Here is a 14,973-nt window from a genome sequence, read left to right as displayed (position 1 = left end):
CCTTGGACACCGTTCTTTCTACTGATTCGGATGTACCACTTTCTCGCAATCGGCGGATTAGATCCTTTTTGAGGGGCGCATCTAATCTCCGTCCTCCATGTATCCATCGATATCCTTCTTGGGATCTCCCGCTGGTCCTCCGGGCTCTCACGGCTCCTCCTTTCGAGCCCTTGGGTTCTATTGGACTGCGTTTCCTGACTCTCAAGGTCGTGTTCCTGATCGCGGTAACATCGGCTCGGCGGATCTCAGAATTGGCAGCCCTGTCAGTTCGGGACAATTTATGTGTATTCCATTCTAATCGAGTCGTCCTCCGGATGGACCTCTCTTTTTTCCCGAAAGTCAACTCGATTTTCCACCGCGCACAGGAGCTGGTCCTTCCTGATTTTTGTCCGGACCCCAGACACCCGTTGGAGGACCAGTGGCATACCCTTGATGTTCAGAGGGCTCTCCGTCGGTACATCAAGCGGACCTCGGCCTTCCGTCGTTCTGAAGCTCTTTTCGTTTCATTTTTTCCGGCTTCTCTGGGCCAAAAAGTTTCGTCTACTACGATTGGATGGTGGCTAAAAGCCTGTATCTGTAAGGCTTACTCCGTGTCAGGCAAGCCTCCTCTGGGCAAAGTCCTTCCTCATTCCACCAGGAGTGCCTCCACATCAGCTGCATGGGCAACTCAAGCCTCGGTTTCGGAAATCTGCAGAGCAGCCACCTGGACTACCTTGTCCCCGTTCATTAGACATTATAAGATTGATTCTTTTGCGGCTGCTGATGCTTCCTTTGGACGCCGTGTTCTACAATCGGTCGCTGCTCCAGTGCTTGCCCCAGACCTGTCTGATGGCCCGCCCTAAATAACTTGCTTGGGTATATCCCACACTTTGGATTCTCCAAGCAGTGCGCTGGAGAACGAACGTTGCTTACCTGAACGTTCCTTCTCGGCACGCTGATGGAGAATCCAAGCCCCCCTACCTTAAGGATTCAGGTCCGGTGCTTTGACTAGGGACTACCGTCTGCTCCTTACCTGTTCTTTGTGAACTAAACTGACATCAATCGAGCAGAAGAGGCGGAACCGAGGCAGAAAATTTAAAGGGATACACTCAGTCTCTGACAAGCTCAACGTGAACATTACCCATGCTTTGGATTCTCCATCAGTGTGCCGAGAAGGAACGTTCAGGTAAGCAACGTTCGTTCCATTGGTTGATTCAGTGGTGAAATCCTCCGCGGGTTGCCACCGGTTCGCTGTGCACCCATGTGCAATGTGCGCCAAATGCACCCTGCATGCATGCGAGGTGCACACAAAATGCGCTCTTCGTGCAGAAAAGAGGCTTAAGAAGGTAAGTAGAACAGCGAGGGAGGGGAACAGCTGTGCCATCCATTTAGATTTGCTAGAAAGTAGGATTTCCTGCTTTCTAGCGAATATAAATCGCGTGGCACAGCTGATCGTCGGAAATACCGGTTCAGACGAACCAGTATGTTTTTTTTACTACTGGTTTGCCCCAACCAGTAGCTTTTATTCCTACCGATTCGCCTGAACCGGTGTAACCCCTGGGTTGATTGTTCTCACTGTCAGAAAATTTCTCCTTATTTCTAGATTGAACCTCTCCTTGATCAGTTTCCATCCATTATTCCTTGTCTGGCCTTCAGGTGCCCTGGAAAATAGCTTGACCCCCTCCTTTCTGTGGTAGCCCCTCAAATATTGGAACACTGCTGTCATGTCTCCCCTGATCCTTCTCTTCACTAGACTAGCCATCCCTAGTTCTTGCAACCGTTCTTCATATGTTTTAGCCTCCAGTTCCTAATCATCTTGGTTGCTCTTCTCTGCACTCTTTCTAGAGTCTCAACATCTTTTTTATAGTGTGGTGACCAAAACTGGATGCAGTATTCTAGGTGTGGTCTTACTAAGGCTTTATAGAGTGGTATTAGTACCTCACGTGATCTTGATTGAATCCCTCTGTTAATGCAATTTAGGATTGCATTGGCGTTTTTGGCTACCGCTGCACACTGTTGGCTCATGTTTAATTGGTTGTCCATTTAGACTCCCAAGATCCCTCTCAAAGTTATTGCTATTGAGCCAGGTTTCTCCCAATCTATATATGTACTTTTGTTTTTTCTTGCCTAAGTATAAGACTTTACTTTTCTCTACATTGAGTTTCATTTTGTTAGTTAGGGCTCAGTGTTCAAGTCTGTCAAGATCCATCTGGATCTGGAGCCTATCATCTAGGCTGGTGTTGGCTATTCCTGCCAGCTTGGTATCATCTGCAGATTTGATAAATTCCCCTTTTATTCCCTCATCTAAATCTAATGTACTAATGTACTAATTACATCTAATGTAATTTGCTGTCTTGAGTTATCAATAAAAATAATAAAGGCAAGATAATAATAAAAATGAAAAATACCTGCCAGGACAAAGCCAATCAATGCAGATGACGCTTCAAGACCAAATGGAGAAGTATACCACTACAAAGCTAGATGGTTGGACTAAGGATAATCCCAAACTAGGGAGAGGGCTATGATGAACTTTCCCTCTGTTATGAAGCATACTTTTTTTGTGTGTGTATTTGTCAAATTTAGATACCTCCCATCTCACTCACAGAGTGACTTTAGTCAGGATGCTCTTAGGCATAGCAGGAGGAGGAGCATGGATGGTGGCCAACTGGGTCTAAAGACTTACAGGGAGAATTAGAGATCCATATGGAACAGCCCCCAGAATTCTTTCAGAACCTGATGAGCAAACTACGGAAAAGCTTTTATGAACTAAAGCAGGCTGTCAGTGCCTGAAATGAGAAACTAAACCAAATGTTGCTTAAGGAAGGATTTGAACAAAGCAAAGCTGATCCTGCCTAAACTTGAGATTTATAAGTAATAAAGAACCTTTATCCTGAATTAACATTGATGGTTTAATAACTTTTAATGAGGATAAACAAGATAAGAAGATTCTGAAAGATTTGGCCAGGGAAGAGCTTGGTAGCATTTCCTGTTATAGCTTGAAAAAGATGAGTAAGAAAAATATCTCTGCAGACAGAAACAGAAAATTATGGTCGTTTTAAAATGTCTATGGCTGAGTAACCAATTCAGCCAACAACTTATGGAGGCTAAATTTCTAAAGGAAGAAGAGCAAACCTTATCTGGTAACGATATGTGCTTATATATGCCAGCAAGAACTTATAGCTTATATGTGTCAACAATAACTAGACCAAATTTGGGTACAGCAGTGTAAGTTACATATAAGAGTGCAGATAGTTCTTGACACTACAAACAGGATATACAAGAGCAAGGATTACAGTACTATCCTGTAGAACAAATTATTGCTAATGTGCCAACCAAGCCACAACCACACAAGTAACACAAACAAGATAGAAATAGTGAATGTGTGTTCCAGATGATGAGAAGGGGTGTTGGAGATTGCATCATCTCTTTCCATCTATGAACCTTTGGACCACTAAAGTTAATGGCAAGAGATACAGTGATGAAGAAATATTAACAATTCAAATGGGTTCACAAACTTTTAAGCACCTTTGTGGGTAAGGGGAAGGTTTCTTTCATACTGTGTCTGTCATCCAGCCTTTAGGTAGTAAAGTAAGACTCTTATGTTTAAGAAACTAGGAAACTATCGGTACTTGTTTTCTCCCTCTTGCCTGTTTCTCTCATGAAGCCATAGTTTAAAAAGAAGAGAGATATAGTATAGATAGAAATGCTATCCTGCATATATATTAATATGATGAATGTATATTACTATTTATTCATAGCTGTTCTTTGAATGGGACCTGCTGCTAATTACTTGGCATTCTTTTAGTACTCAACACATGTTCAGAAGCACATCCTGAACTCCTATTAAAGAGTCTCAACTGAGTTCAAATCTTCCAATGAAATATATAAATAAATATTCTGTGTTTGATCTAATATGTTTAAGCAATAAATTTAAGTACATTTGTCCACGTCTCAGGAACTTGTACATACCAGTCCTATTTTGTATTCCTAAGATGTCCTTTAGCACATGAAATACAAAATTATCAATGCTTTTATAAAGTTGATTAATAAGAAAACTTTAAATTGCAGAGAACAGAAGTGCCTATTGTGCAATACGTATTTGATACCTATTTGTCTTGGGGATCATATCAACAATTCATGTGTCTCCTAACAGCCAGTATTCACGAAGTCTTTTTGTTGCAGGTCAGGTGAAAATGAGCTGCAAGTAGAGGACATAACTCAGTATATTTATTCTGAAGGTAAGTTGCTTGCTGGATCTTCTTTGCCTGGCATTTGAGGGCAAAGAAGAAAATGTCACTGTGATTGATACAGATGAAGTAAATAATTCCATTGAACATTTGAAGCTGCCTGCATTGGGACAGGATGCTGGACTAAATAAAGCCTTTGGGTTAGATCCAGGAGAGCTTTTATTTTGTTATATCTACTAAACTGGGAAAATATCTTCAATTCCCCTTCAAGAGTTTTTTAAAATTAGGAATGTTACAACAGATCGTCCATTCTCAGTTCCATTCAAATTTACATATGTACAGATGGATGCCGGAATGTAATTTTGCCAGCGGCATGGAATGCACTCAGAGTAGATACATATAAACAGAAAGAGGAACAGTTAAAGTTAAACTGGGAGTATTAGTTCAACGACCATTGAGTTTAATATTTAATATAGATATGTACCAGCCACAAAAGAGAAAAACGCTTGGAGACTAGAAAAGCAGCATTTGCCAAACATTCAAAGAATGTGTATTTAAACTGTATATGCCTTTGGATTTCAAACATGATCAATAGAAGCCAAATATTACATGATTAAAAACCTGCTTTAAAATTCATTAAAATATATGAAAAACTTAAAAAGAAACAGGAAGAATCGGGAATATGTAGAGAAGGAAAAGAGAAGAAATGAAATAAATGGTATGTAGTTCAGTGTGTTTTATATATATTCTAGAGTACCGAAAGATAATGACTCAATTTCCATAGTAGTCAAGAAGTTAAGAGTATGTCATTGGCCAGATTACTGTAATCCCTTAGGTTTTAGTTAATTCAAAGCAAGTGAATAGCCAATATCCAGGAAAAGACAATACTTGGGCTCCTTTATTTTCAATAACCCGGTATAAGGAAACCAAAATATGGTTTTGGTGCAGCAGACATGTATGTCGTGACAACTTCACACAAATGTTGTAGTTTCGTATCCTGATGTCTGGTGCAAATATGTAAATCATGTCATTTGTGTGATTAGCACTGTCTTCAAAATTAATCGCTCAGCTGTATCTTCCTCCAAGATATCAAAAGTGGAAGAAGGTTCCACAGTTGACAGTTTGCCCTTTTTCATGTGTGCAACCAGAGTTTGAACTCAACTGGAACTTCATAGGCTTAATGCTTTATCTCTACAAAAGAAATGGGTTGTCTAGTGGTTAAGGCACCAGACTAGAAAGGGGGAGACCATGAGTTCGAGTCCCATCTTAGCCATGAAAGCCTGATGTTGGGCCAACCACTCTCTCTCAGCCCAACCCCACTACACAGAGTGCTGTTCTAAATGGTTCAAGAAAGGAAGTGGGGGAACTCTCATCCTGTAAACATCGGCTAGGACTAGGCAACAGAACAGAGATAGTTCTAGGAAAGGATTGCAAGGAATAGTTACAGAGTTCAAGTACAATTAAGGCAGCATGGAATCCTACAAATGTTTTGGATATAGCACAACATTAGGATAATTTGATTGCTATATTTTTAAAGTTCTCAGTTGTAACAATTTAATGGCAGGCAAGCTAACAGCGTACCATTATAGTAAATTGGAAGTAGTTTGTATGTACAATTGTAGCCAGTTGCTAAGACTTAAAGAGCTGAGAAATCAACTCTGTGCCTCGAAGAGAAACATAGATTTCTCTTTCTTGAAACTTATTTCGCTCCTTCCTCTTTTCTCTGTCCTTGTCTATCAAAGTGAACAACTAGAAACAATGGTATCAGCAGAAAAGTATGCAGCTTTGGGATCAGCAATTCAAAAGATGGTGGTGAGCTTAGAGTTCCCACAATACGTTTCATAGCCCTTGGTGAATGTGAAGCTGTTCTTCAGATTGTTGTAATGAGAAACCTTATTGTAGTTTAATAATTAACACACTTCTGGGGGAACAAATCACACAGCAGTTCCTTTGACTTGCTTCTTCTACGGTTTATTTTATTGTTGAAATCAAACCATTTTCAGTTTATTTTTTTAATTTATTTTTTTAAAAAAAATAAACTGAAAGGTGTATCTTGTCAACAGAAAATGAACAGTAATTTAATATTCAAAATTTTCCTCTATTGTATCTTGATCGCTTGGCAGACTACCCAAAAGTACAATAAACTTGAACAGTCAACTAAGGTATTTCTGGATTCTAGAACTATGTTTAATTTTGTGTTTTCTAAACTTGTATATTTTCATTTTATATCAGTTTATTCAAAGTCCTTTTGGAGTGGTACATATTTTAAAGATCTATATCTTTCCCTATATCTATATTTATTTAAAACATTACATATTTTAAAGATCTATATCTATATTTGATATATAGATATATTTGAACAAAATTATTCGTTGAAAATTAATATAATATTAAAATCCCATTGAAAATCATAAGAAGTGACAGTGGCAGTAGATGCATCAATTTTAATTTTTAATACAGGGTATTCCTTGACTTACAGCCATTTGTTTAGTGACTGTTTGAAGTTGCAACAGCACTGAAAAAAGTTTCTTATGACAGTTTTTCACATTTACAATTGTTACAATATCCCCCTGGCCCCATGATCAAAATTTGGATGCTTGGCAAGTGGTATGCATTTATGACGGTTGCACTGTCCCGGAGTCATGTGACCTTCTGACAAGTAAAATAAGTGGTGAAGCCAGATTCACTTAACAACCATGTCACTAACTTAACAACTATAGTGATTCACTTAATTGGGGCAAGAAAAGTCATAAAGTGCATTAAAACTCACTTAACTGTCTTGTCCTGCAGTTCTGAGAATGTGAGTTGCAAATAAATAGTTCTCCAGCGCGCTGCTTGGAGAATCCAAAGCGAGGGTTATTCAACAGTCTAGCAGTCAGCACTGAGTGTATGTGTCTTTAAATTTTTTTAGGCACACCCCCTTTGCTCATCTGAGCTTCAGTTTTTATTCACTCAGTCAGCAGTTCAGACTTGTTTTTCATTTCTGGTGTCTAGACTACTGAATATCTTCGCTTTGGATTCTCTATTACTCTTTTTGAACTTAATTTTCTGGACTGAATCCGCAAGAGTGGTTCTCCTCTTCTCCCTTCTACAATGTTATTTCAGGGTAAGTCCTTCCTGACTTTCCCTTTGCCTCCCTTTTGCCTGACAGAAGCTCTGCCTTGTCTAGGGCATCTTCTCTCAGAGATCTGCTTATGCTGGAATTGGTGCGGCTATGGAGTCCCTGCCCTGCTCTCAGAGGCACACTCTTTCGTTCCGGAGCCTGTGAGCTGCTTATTGAGTCCCTGCCCTGCTCCCAGTGGCATACTACTTCCCTCCGCTTCTATGATGCGCTGGGGCCACTTTTGAGTGTCCATGCGCCTTCTATAGCCTGTGGGGAGGGCTGAACAGGCATTGCCTTTCTTCGTGCCGTTTTTTTGGTCGCTTGTGATGCCGCCATTACAGCGAGAGGCTGTTTGTCCGACCGGCGTTTTTCTGCCCGGCAACAACTCTGCGCATGCTCAGTGAGTCTCCCTGCCTATAATCTACCCGGCAACAGTTCCGAGCATGCGCAGTTTACTCCCTAGCGCTATTCTGCCCGGCAACAGCGCCGCGGCTGCACAGTGAGCACCCCGGTGCCTTATTTGCCTCTCAACAGCGCTGCGGCTGCGCGCTGCAGATTGTGACGTTGACTGCCAGCACAGGAGCTGTGGCTGGGCAGTAATGTCACTACTATGCATTGAGGGCCTGTTTGCAGCTACACAGACCAAATGAGCCGCTCTAGCACCCTCCAGTGGCTAAGAGGCTGTTAGCTGGGCAATTCCAATCTGTCCCTAACAGACCTTCTGTGGCATTTCACCCATATTGCTACAGCCTCTATTTTCAGTGACTGCCTGGCAGGTCTGTCATTATCTTGGCACAGGATCACAGCAGCTGGTGCTGGAGGGGGTGGGGTTGCTGCCCCAGTGCAGCCCACTCTGTAAAAAAAAAAAAAATCAAAACCATTATATCTGTATCTGTATCTCTATCTATCTATCTATCTATCTATCTATCTATCTATCTATCTATCTAAATACATACATACATATATACATACATACATACATACATACATACATACACCTGCTTACCTGTTTCTCCTCGTGTCTTCAACGCTCCTCAGCATGGCTGACTGCAACCTCTCATCTGACCTGGAGCAGAGCCCTGGGCCTTCTGAGGCTCCAGCTTCTCCAGGCCCTGCTAAGAAAAAGGCAAAGAAGCGGGTCAAGCACAGGACTACAACCGTTAAAGCTCCTTCAACGGGAAGTCGCAAATCCTCATCGGCTGCCACCAAACATGCCGACAGACATCATAGGGCGCTAGAACGCCAATTTGATTTGGCTCAGTGACAGGCACAGACGTCAGCCTCACATGCAATCATTCCAGCTGCCCATTCTATTGTGCCTTCTGTTCCCCATTCGGGGATCCCGCCCTCTGTGTGCCAGGGTCACGTCCCTGTGACCACCTCTTCTCCAATGCCGGAAGTGGTGATTCCTCCCACTGTCCACTCGCATGGCACGGCAGTTCCGGTGGATTTGTCTCATCCCCGACCTTCTGATAAGTGCCCTACTCTGGAGCCAACCTACACCCCCACAGCTGCGGGGCTCCGCCCTGGGGTACCTTCACATGTCATGCTTCCTTATAACATTGAGTCTCTCATCTCTCAGACTATATCTAAAACATTGGCAGCTAATGCTCATCACCCTATGTCGTACAGGCCCGTGACTATGGCTGCTCCACCTCCTCCTCTCCCGCCTCTGCCTCCTCCGCCTCCTCAGGTCTCTCACTATGATGATCCGGCGGACCACTATTTTTCTCAGCTGGACTCTGCACAAGCTGATGATTCCTCTCTGGAGGATGAGGAGGCCCAGAAGGACATGGAATTCTCCGACAATGAGGACCTTCTTCCTGACAGACCAGCCTTTACCGGTCTCTTTAGACCATCTCTATTTAAGTCCTTGTTACACAAGGCAAAATCAACTACTCACATGGCCACCTCAGATGGTCTCTCTGATCAGCCAACAGCGTCTCAACCACACGACGCTCTGTTTAATCTTCCTAAGACCGAACAAGCCTATATTCCGTGCCCTCAACTTTTCACGGAAGTTGTTCAATGTTCCTGGGCCCTGCTGTCCTCCTTGCCGGCACCTACTGGTCTTGACTGCAAATTATATTGTTCGGCTCCGTCTCTCCAGGACGTATTGTCTTTACCTGCTGTGGATACTCCCGTGGCTAACTTGACTTCATCTTCCTTGTTCCTGTCTCACAACATCGCCGACGGCCTCCGGATGGAGGACCGGAAGGCGGAATTTACAGTCTGCAAGATGCATGATGCTGCAGCCTAGGTGGTCAGGGCAGCAACCTCAGCGTCGTTCTTCAATTGGGCGACTCTCATTTGGCTGCACCAACTCCAGGAGCGTTTGCCATCGGAGGACACAAGAGTCCACCAAGACATTAATAAGATCGTGGCGGCAATGGAGTACTCCGCTGACACTTCTCTCAACGCCACCAAGTTCGCGTCTCGTGCCTTGGTCTTGTCGGTGACATCTCGGCGTCTGCTCTGGCTGAGGCACTGGAGAGCGGACATGAAGTCAAAGTGACTGGGAGGATTTTTCATCAGGTTCACCTGATCCGCCAGTTGCGTCCCTTTCTGGATCGGGACTCCCTACACACAGTCACTCATGCCCTCGTCACCTCCCGCCTGGACTATTATAATGCTCTCTACATGGGGCTCCCCTTGAGGAGCACGCGGAGGCTCCAACTGGCGCAGAGTGCGGCCGCGCGGGTGGTTATGGGAGCAACATGGCGCTCCCGTGTAACACCTCTCCTGCGCGAGCTGCACTGGCTCCCGGTGGTCTTCCGGGTGCGCTTCAAGGTTTTGGTTACCACCTTTAAAGCGCTCCATGGCTTAGGACCTGGTTATTTACGGGACCGCCTACTACCACAAATAGCCTCCCACCGGCTGGTACGCTCTCATAGAGAGGGTCTCCTCCGGGTGCCGTCAGCCAAGCAGCCCAGGGGGAGGGCCTTCTCTGTGGGGGCACCCACTATCTGGAACGAGCTCCCCCCAGAGATACGGAGGATCCCGGATCTGCGCACCTTCCGCCGTGCTCTTAAGACCCTCTTATTCCAGCAAGCCGGCTTGGCCTAATTTTTCTCCCCTTTCTTTTAAATTTTAAATTGAAATTTTAATTTGTTTTAAATTTATTGGGATTTTAATTGTCGTGGGCCAATATTATTTAATTTGGTTTTAAATTGTTTTTAACTTTTGTATTCTGTATTTTATCCTGTGCCTGTTCACCGCCCTGAGTCCTTCGAGAGTAGGGCAGTATACAAATTTAATAAAACTAAACTAAAGTGGAGGCTCGCATCGGCCACATACAAAGGGTCACGGCTCTTTGGGGAGGCCTTGGACCCAATCCTCATTGAGGATAAAGACAAATGTAAGGTCATGCCTTCCTCATACAGGCGGGCCGATTGTCAACCTTCCTCATACGGCCAGAGGCAGCCCTTTCGGACTGACCCCAGACCCAGCGGGTCCTTCGCCACGAGACAATACTCGCATGGAGTTGACCGTCCCTATGACAGATCATCCTTCCGAGACCGCGGCAGATGCTCTGTCCCAGCCAAGCGCCCCTTCAGAAGTACGGGGACCCGTGCCTTTAGGAGAGGCAAATGACTCCATCATCTTCCCATTGGCGGTTGCCTCCAACACCTCTCCACCCAATGGGAAGCAACGACAACGGATGCCTGGGTCCTACAGACTATCCGACTGGATTTGACCTTGGAGCTTCGCTCCTGCCCTCATACCAGGTTCATCCAGCGCCCAGTGTCGTCCAACCCGACCAAACGTCGGTTGATGGAGGCGGAAATACAACAACTCACCGACATTTGTGCCATAGAGCCAGTTCCCACAGAACACTGTGGGACCGGTTTCTATTCAATCTTCTTCCTAGTTCCGAAAAATTCCAGAGGCTGCAGAGGAATCCTGTATCTTAAGGAACTGAACAAATTCGTGCTTTACCATCAGTTCAAAATGCAGTCCCTGAAGTCCATCTTGGGATGCATTCGAGAAGGGGGCTGGATGACCTCCATAGACCTCAAGGAGGCCTACCTTCACATCCCGATTCGACCATCAAAACGTTGCTTCCTCCACTTCTCATACAACCATCGTCATTTCCAATATAGGGCCATGCCCTTCGGGCTTTTGTCCGCCCCCAGGACATTTACAAAAATCCTGGCAGCTGTGGCTGCACATCTTCGGCAGATTCCCATCAGAGTCCTGTGTTATTTGGACGATATTCTCATCCTTTCGTCCACACAGGATCAGGCCATGCGAGATCTGGCCACGGTGTGCAACTGCCTACGTCAACACGGCTTCTCCTTGAACCTGCCGAAAAGCCACTTGCGCCCCACTACCTGGATTCTACACTTGAGTACAATTATAGACTCCATCAAAGGGCAGGTCTTTTTGTCTCCGGACCGTTGCCGTCCTTCAAATTCTCTCGCTCCAGGCAATCCCTCTCGTGCTCCTGTCTCGTCTGCTCGGGAAGCTCATCTCATGCATCTCCATTGTTCCATGGGCGAGATTTCATGGTCGACAGCTCCAATGGTTCATGCTCCCATACCAACGCTCCCGCCGCAACTCCACTGCTTGGGCACCGCTTCCAGCAGAGGTTTGCAGGTCTCTTCGCTGGTGGACCTCATCAGCGTTGATGAACGGCTGCATCTTCCTGGAACCGCATCATCTCACGGTGACGACCAATGCCAGTCTGACCGGATGGGGTGCCCATATGCTCTCTCAAGTCGCCCAAGGCAGTTGGTGGCAGGCGGATCGCCAGAACAAAATCAACTGGCTAGAGCTCCGTGCAGTTCGCCTCGCCCTCCTCCACTTCCAATCATCAGTGGAGGGTCGACATGTGCTGGTCCGGACGGACAATGTGGCTACAATGGCACATGTAAACCGCGAAGGGGGCACACGCTCGAGACCACTGATGGACGAGGCATCTCGCTTGATGACCTGGGCGGAGACTCACCTCCTCTTGCTCCGGGTGCAGCACATCTCCGGGACAACGAACGTAACCGCGGACTGGCTGAGCAGAACGCAGTTCGATCAATCGGAGTGGCGTCTTCACTCAGACATCTTCCAGCAGCTGTCCCAACGCTTTGGCCCTCCTGTCCCCGACCTGTTCGCACGACGGGACAATACACAGCTCCCTCGGTTCTTCGCTCGCTACCCTTGCCAGCAAGCGGAAGGGATCGACGCACTTGCCATCCCCTGGCCTCCGGGATTGCTATACGCGTTCCCTCCTATACCGCTTATTTCCTGCCTCATCCGCAAGATCCTGCATGAGAAGGCAGAAGTCCTGCTGGTTGCCCCCCACTGGCCACGGAGGGCCTGGTACATGGACCTTCTGAATCTCTCAATCGCCCCTCCATGGCGCATTCCGGACGACAGAATCTCTCTCAGCCAGGGGGTCATACTGCACCCAGAGCCCCAGTGGCTGCAGTTGACTGCCTGGCATTTGAGAGGATCCTCCTGAGATGGGACAATGTCTCAGTGAAGGCTATCTCTACCAACCAGGCATCCAGGGGCCCATCCACATGCTGCATCTACAATGCCACCTGGTTCTCATTCTGTGCATGGTGCTCCTGGGCCCATGTGGACCCTACCTCTGCATCTGTCTCTGAGGTGCTAGATTTTCTTCAATATGGCAAGGGTCTTGCACCAAACACCCTCCGTCGACAAGTGGCGGCCTTGTCTATGGTCCTGTCGGCTAAGAACAATCTTCCCCTTTCACACAACAATAAAATTCGCGGTTTTCTAAGGGGTGCGGCGAACCTAAGACCCCCGGTCGTCCACCGCTACCCAACTTGGGACCTGTCTCTGGTTCTTCAGGTGCTTACGCAGCCTCCCTTCGAGCCGTTGGGAACCATTAGCCTCTGACTTCTCACGTTAAAGACAGCCTTTCTGGTCGCAATCACCTCGGCCCGCCGTGTTTCTGAGCTGGCTGCCCTGTCTGTCCAGGAGGACCTCTGTGTTTTCTACCCCAACCGGGTGGTCCTTCGGCTAGACCCATCGTTCCTACCTAAAGTCAATTCCCTCTACCAGCGTGAGCAGGAATTGGTTCTCCCGGACTTCTGCCCGGATCCGAGACATCCACAAGAGGCTCAATGGCAGCCTTAGATGTCCGTAGAGCCTTACGCAGGTATATCCGGAGGACTCAACATTTCCGTAAATTGGAAGCACTGTTTGTCTCATTCCTTCCTGGGACGTTAGGTCGGAAGGTGTCGTCGTCCACTATCGGGAGATGGCTGAAGGCTTGCATCTCCAAGGCGTACACGCTTTGGGACAGACCGGTTCCCGGTAGGATCCTTCCTCACTCTACCCGGAGCGCCTCCACCACGGCATCTTGGGCGACTCATGCCATGGTATCTGACATCTGCAAAGCTGCCACGTGGACTTCTTTGAACACCTTCATCAGACACTATAAGGTTGACTCGTTTGGCTCGGCGGAAGCGTCGTTCGGATGACACGTTTTGCAGTCGGTGTGCTCTGCTTCAGTCACGCATGAGCAGCCGTCCACCCCCCCATGTAAAACTTGCTTGGGCATATCCCTCGCTTTGGATTCTCCAAGCAGCGCGCTGGAGAACGGACGTTGCTTGCCTGAACGTCCCTTCTCAGTGCGCTGATGGAGAATCCAACCCACCCGGTCCGGCTGCCAGCCACTACTTGGGTCTTCGCACGTCTCCCTGAACTGTTTCTTCGTGAACAAAAACTGAAGCTCAGATGAGCCAAGGGGGCATGCCTAAAAAAATTTAAAGACTCATACACTCAGTGCTGACTGCTAGACTGTTGAATAATCCTCGCTTTGGATTCTCCATCAGCGCGCCGAGAAGGGACGTTCAGGCAAGCAACGTCCGTCCTCCATATTATCTATGATAAATAGCAATAAATGTAACCCATAGAAACAAAAGCTTTTTGGGGATCCTCCATAAATTTTAAAAGTAGGAAGGGGTCCTGAGAGAAAACTGTTTAAGAAACCCTGATATACATTATGATATAAATAAGAAGAAACAATGAATTTGGGCTATTTCTGCCAACAGAGTCCTGAGAATTGTTAGTTAAATTGGTACTCATTCAATCATTATATAAGTTCAATGCTGACTGTAGAGGCTTCTAAAACTATGTGTAAAACATGTATAAACTAAGATTATAAAGAAACTGGATGTCTAGGATCCCATTCTGAGCTCACAGAAGTACAAAATAGTGATTCTACCCAGCAGTTCTGAGAATGTGAGTTGCAAATAAATAGTCCTCCATATTGAATGCTGATTCTTTACTTTCTCTCCCTGTTACCTCTATACATTTCCTCTGTCTTTCTCTCATCACAGAAACAAGTGTTGACGGAAATCTATCCAAGGAATTTCCAAACTCTTCTGTGATGCAGCCTTCAACTCCAATAAAACAGGTAAAGAACAACAAAGTTAGAGTGACCTGACTTTACCACCACTGATTCTTCACACACACCACAGATATTTATGAAGCACATGGAAAAAAAGGGTTATGATAACACAGTAATTGGGAGCAGAATTTCCATTGCTAAGCAATATAGTTGTAAAGCATGTTGTGTCAAACCCCAGCGGGGTTTGCCATACCTGGGGGGAGGGGATTTAGAGAGGCAGCAGCGGTGACAAGCAGCAGCGGTGAATGGTGGCAGCAGCCCCAACCGCCTAGACCAGCTGATCGGTGGCGTGCCGGGCAGCCGAGAACCGGCCACCGATCAGT

General features: G+C 46.0%; 1 protein-coding gene across 1 annotated transcript in view; it reads left to right on the top strand.

The window, feature by feature from the left end:
• Positions 1 to 14,973, top strand: part of PPP1R3F (protein phosphatase 1 regulatory subunit 3F) — a 64,856-nt gene that overhangs the window by 38,311 nt on the left and 11,572 nt on the right. The window contains exons 2-3 of the mRNA XM_034434263.3: positions 4,162 to 4,217; positions 14,580 to 14,656. Of these exons, the coding sequence (XP_034290154.2) occupies positions 4,162 to 4,217; positions 14,580 to 14,656 (133 nt within the window). The remainder of the gene's footprint in view (positions 1 to 4,161; positions 4,218 to 14,579; positions 14,657 to 14,973) is intronic.

Source organism: Pantherophis guttatus, chromosome 2, assembly GCF_059756535.1.
Source record: "Pantherophis guttatus breed Tessera chromosome 2, ASM5975653v1, whole genome shotgun sequence".
NCBI classification, from domain to species: Eukaryota; Metazoa; Chordata; class Lepidosauria; order Squamata; family Colubridae; genus Pantherophis; species Pantherophis guttatus.
Note: the sequence above shows the minus strand (reverse complement) of the source record. Positions and strands in the feature narration are given on the sequence as shown.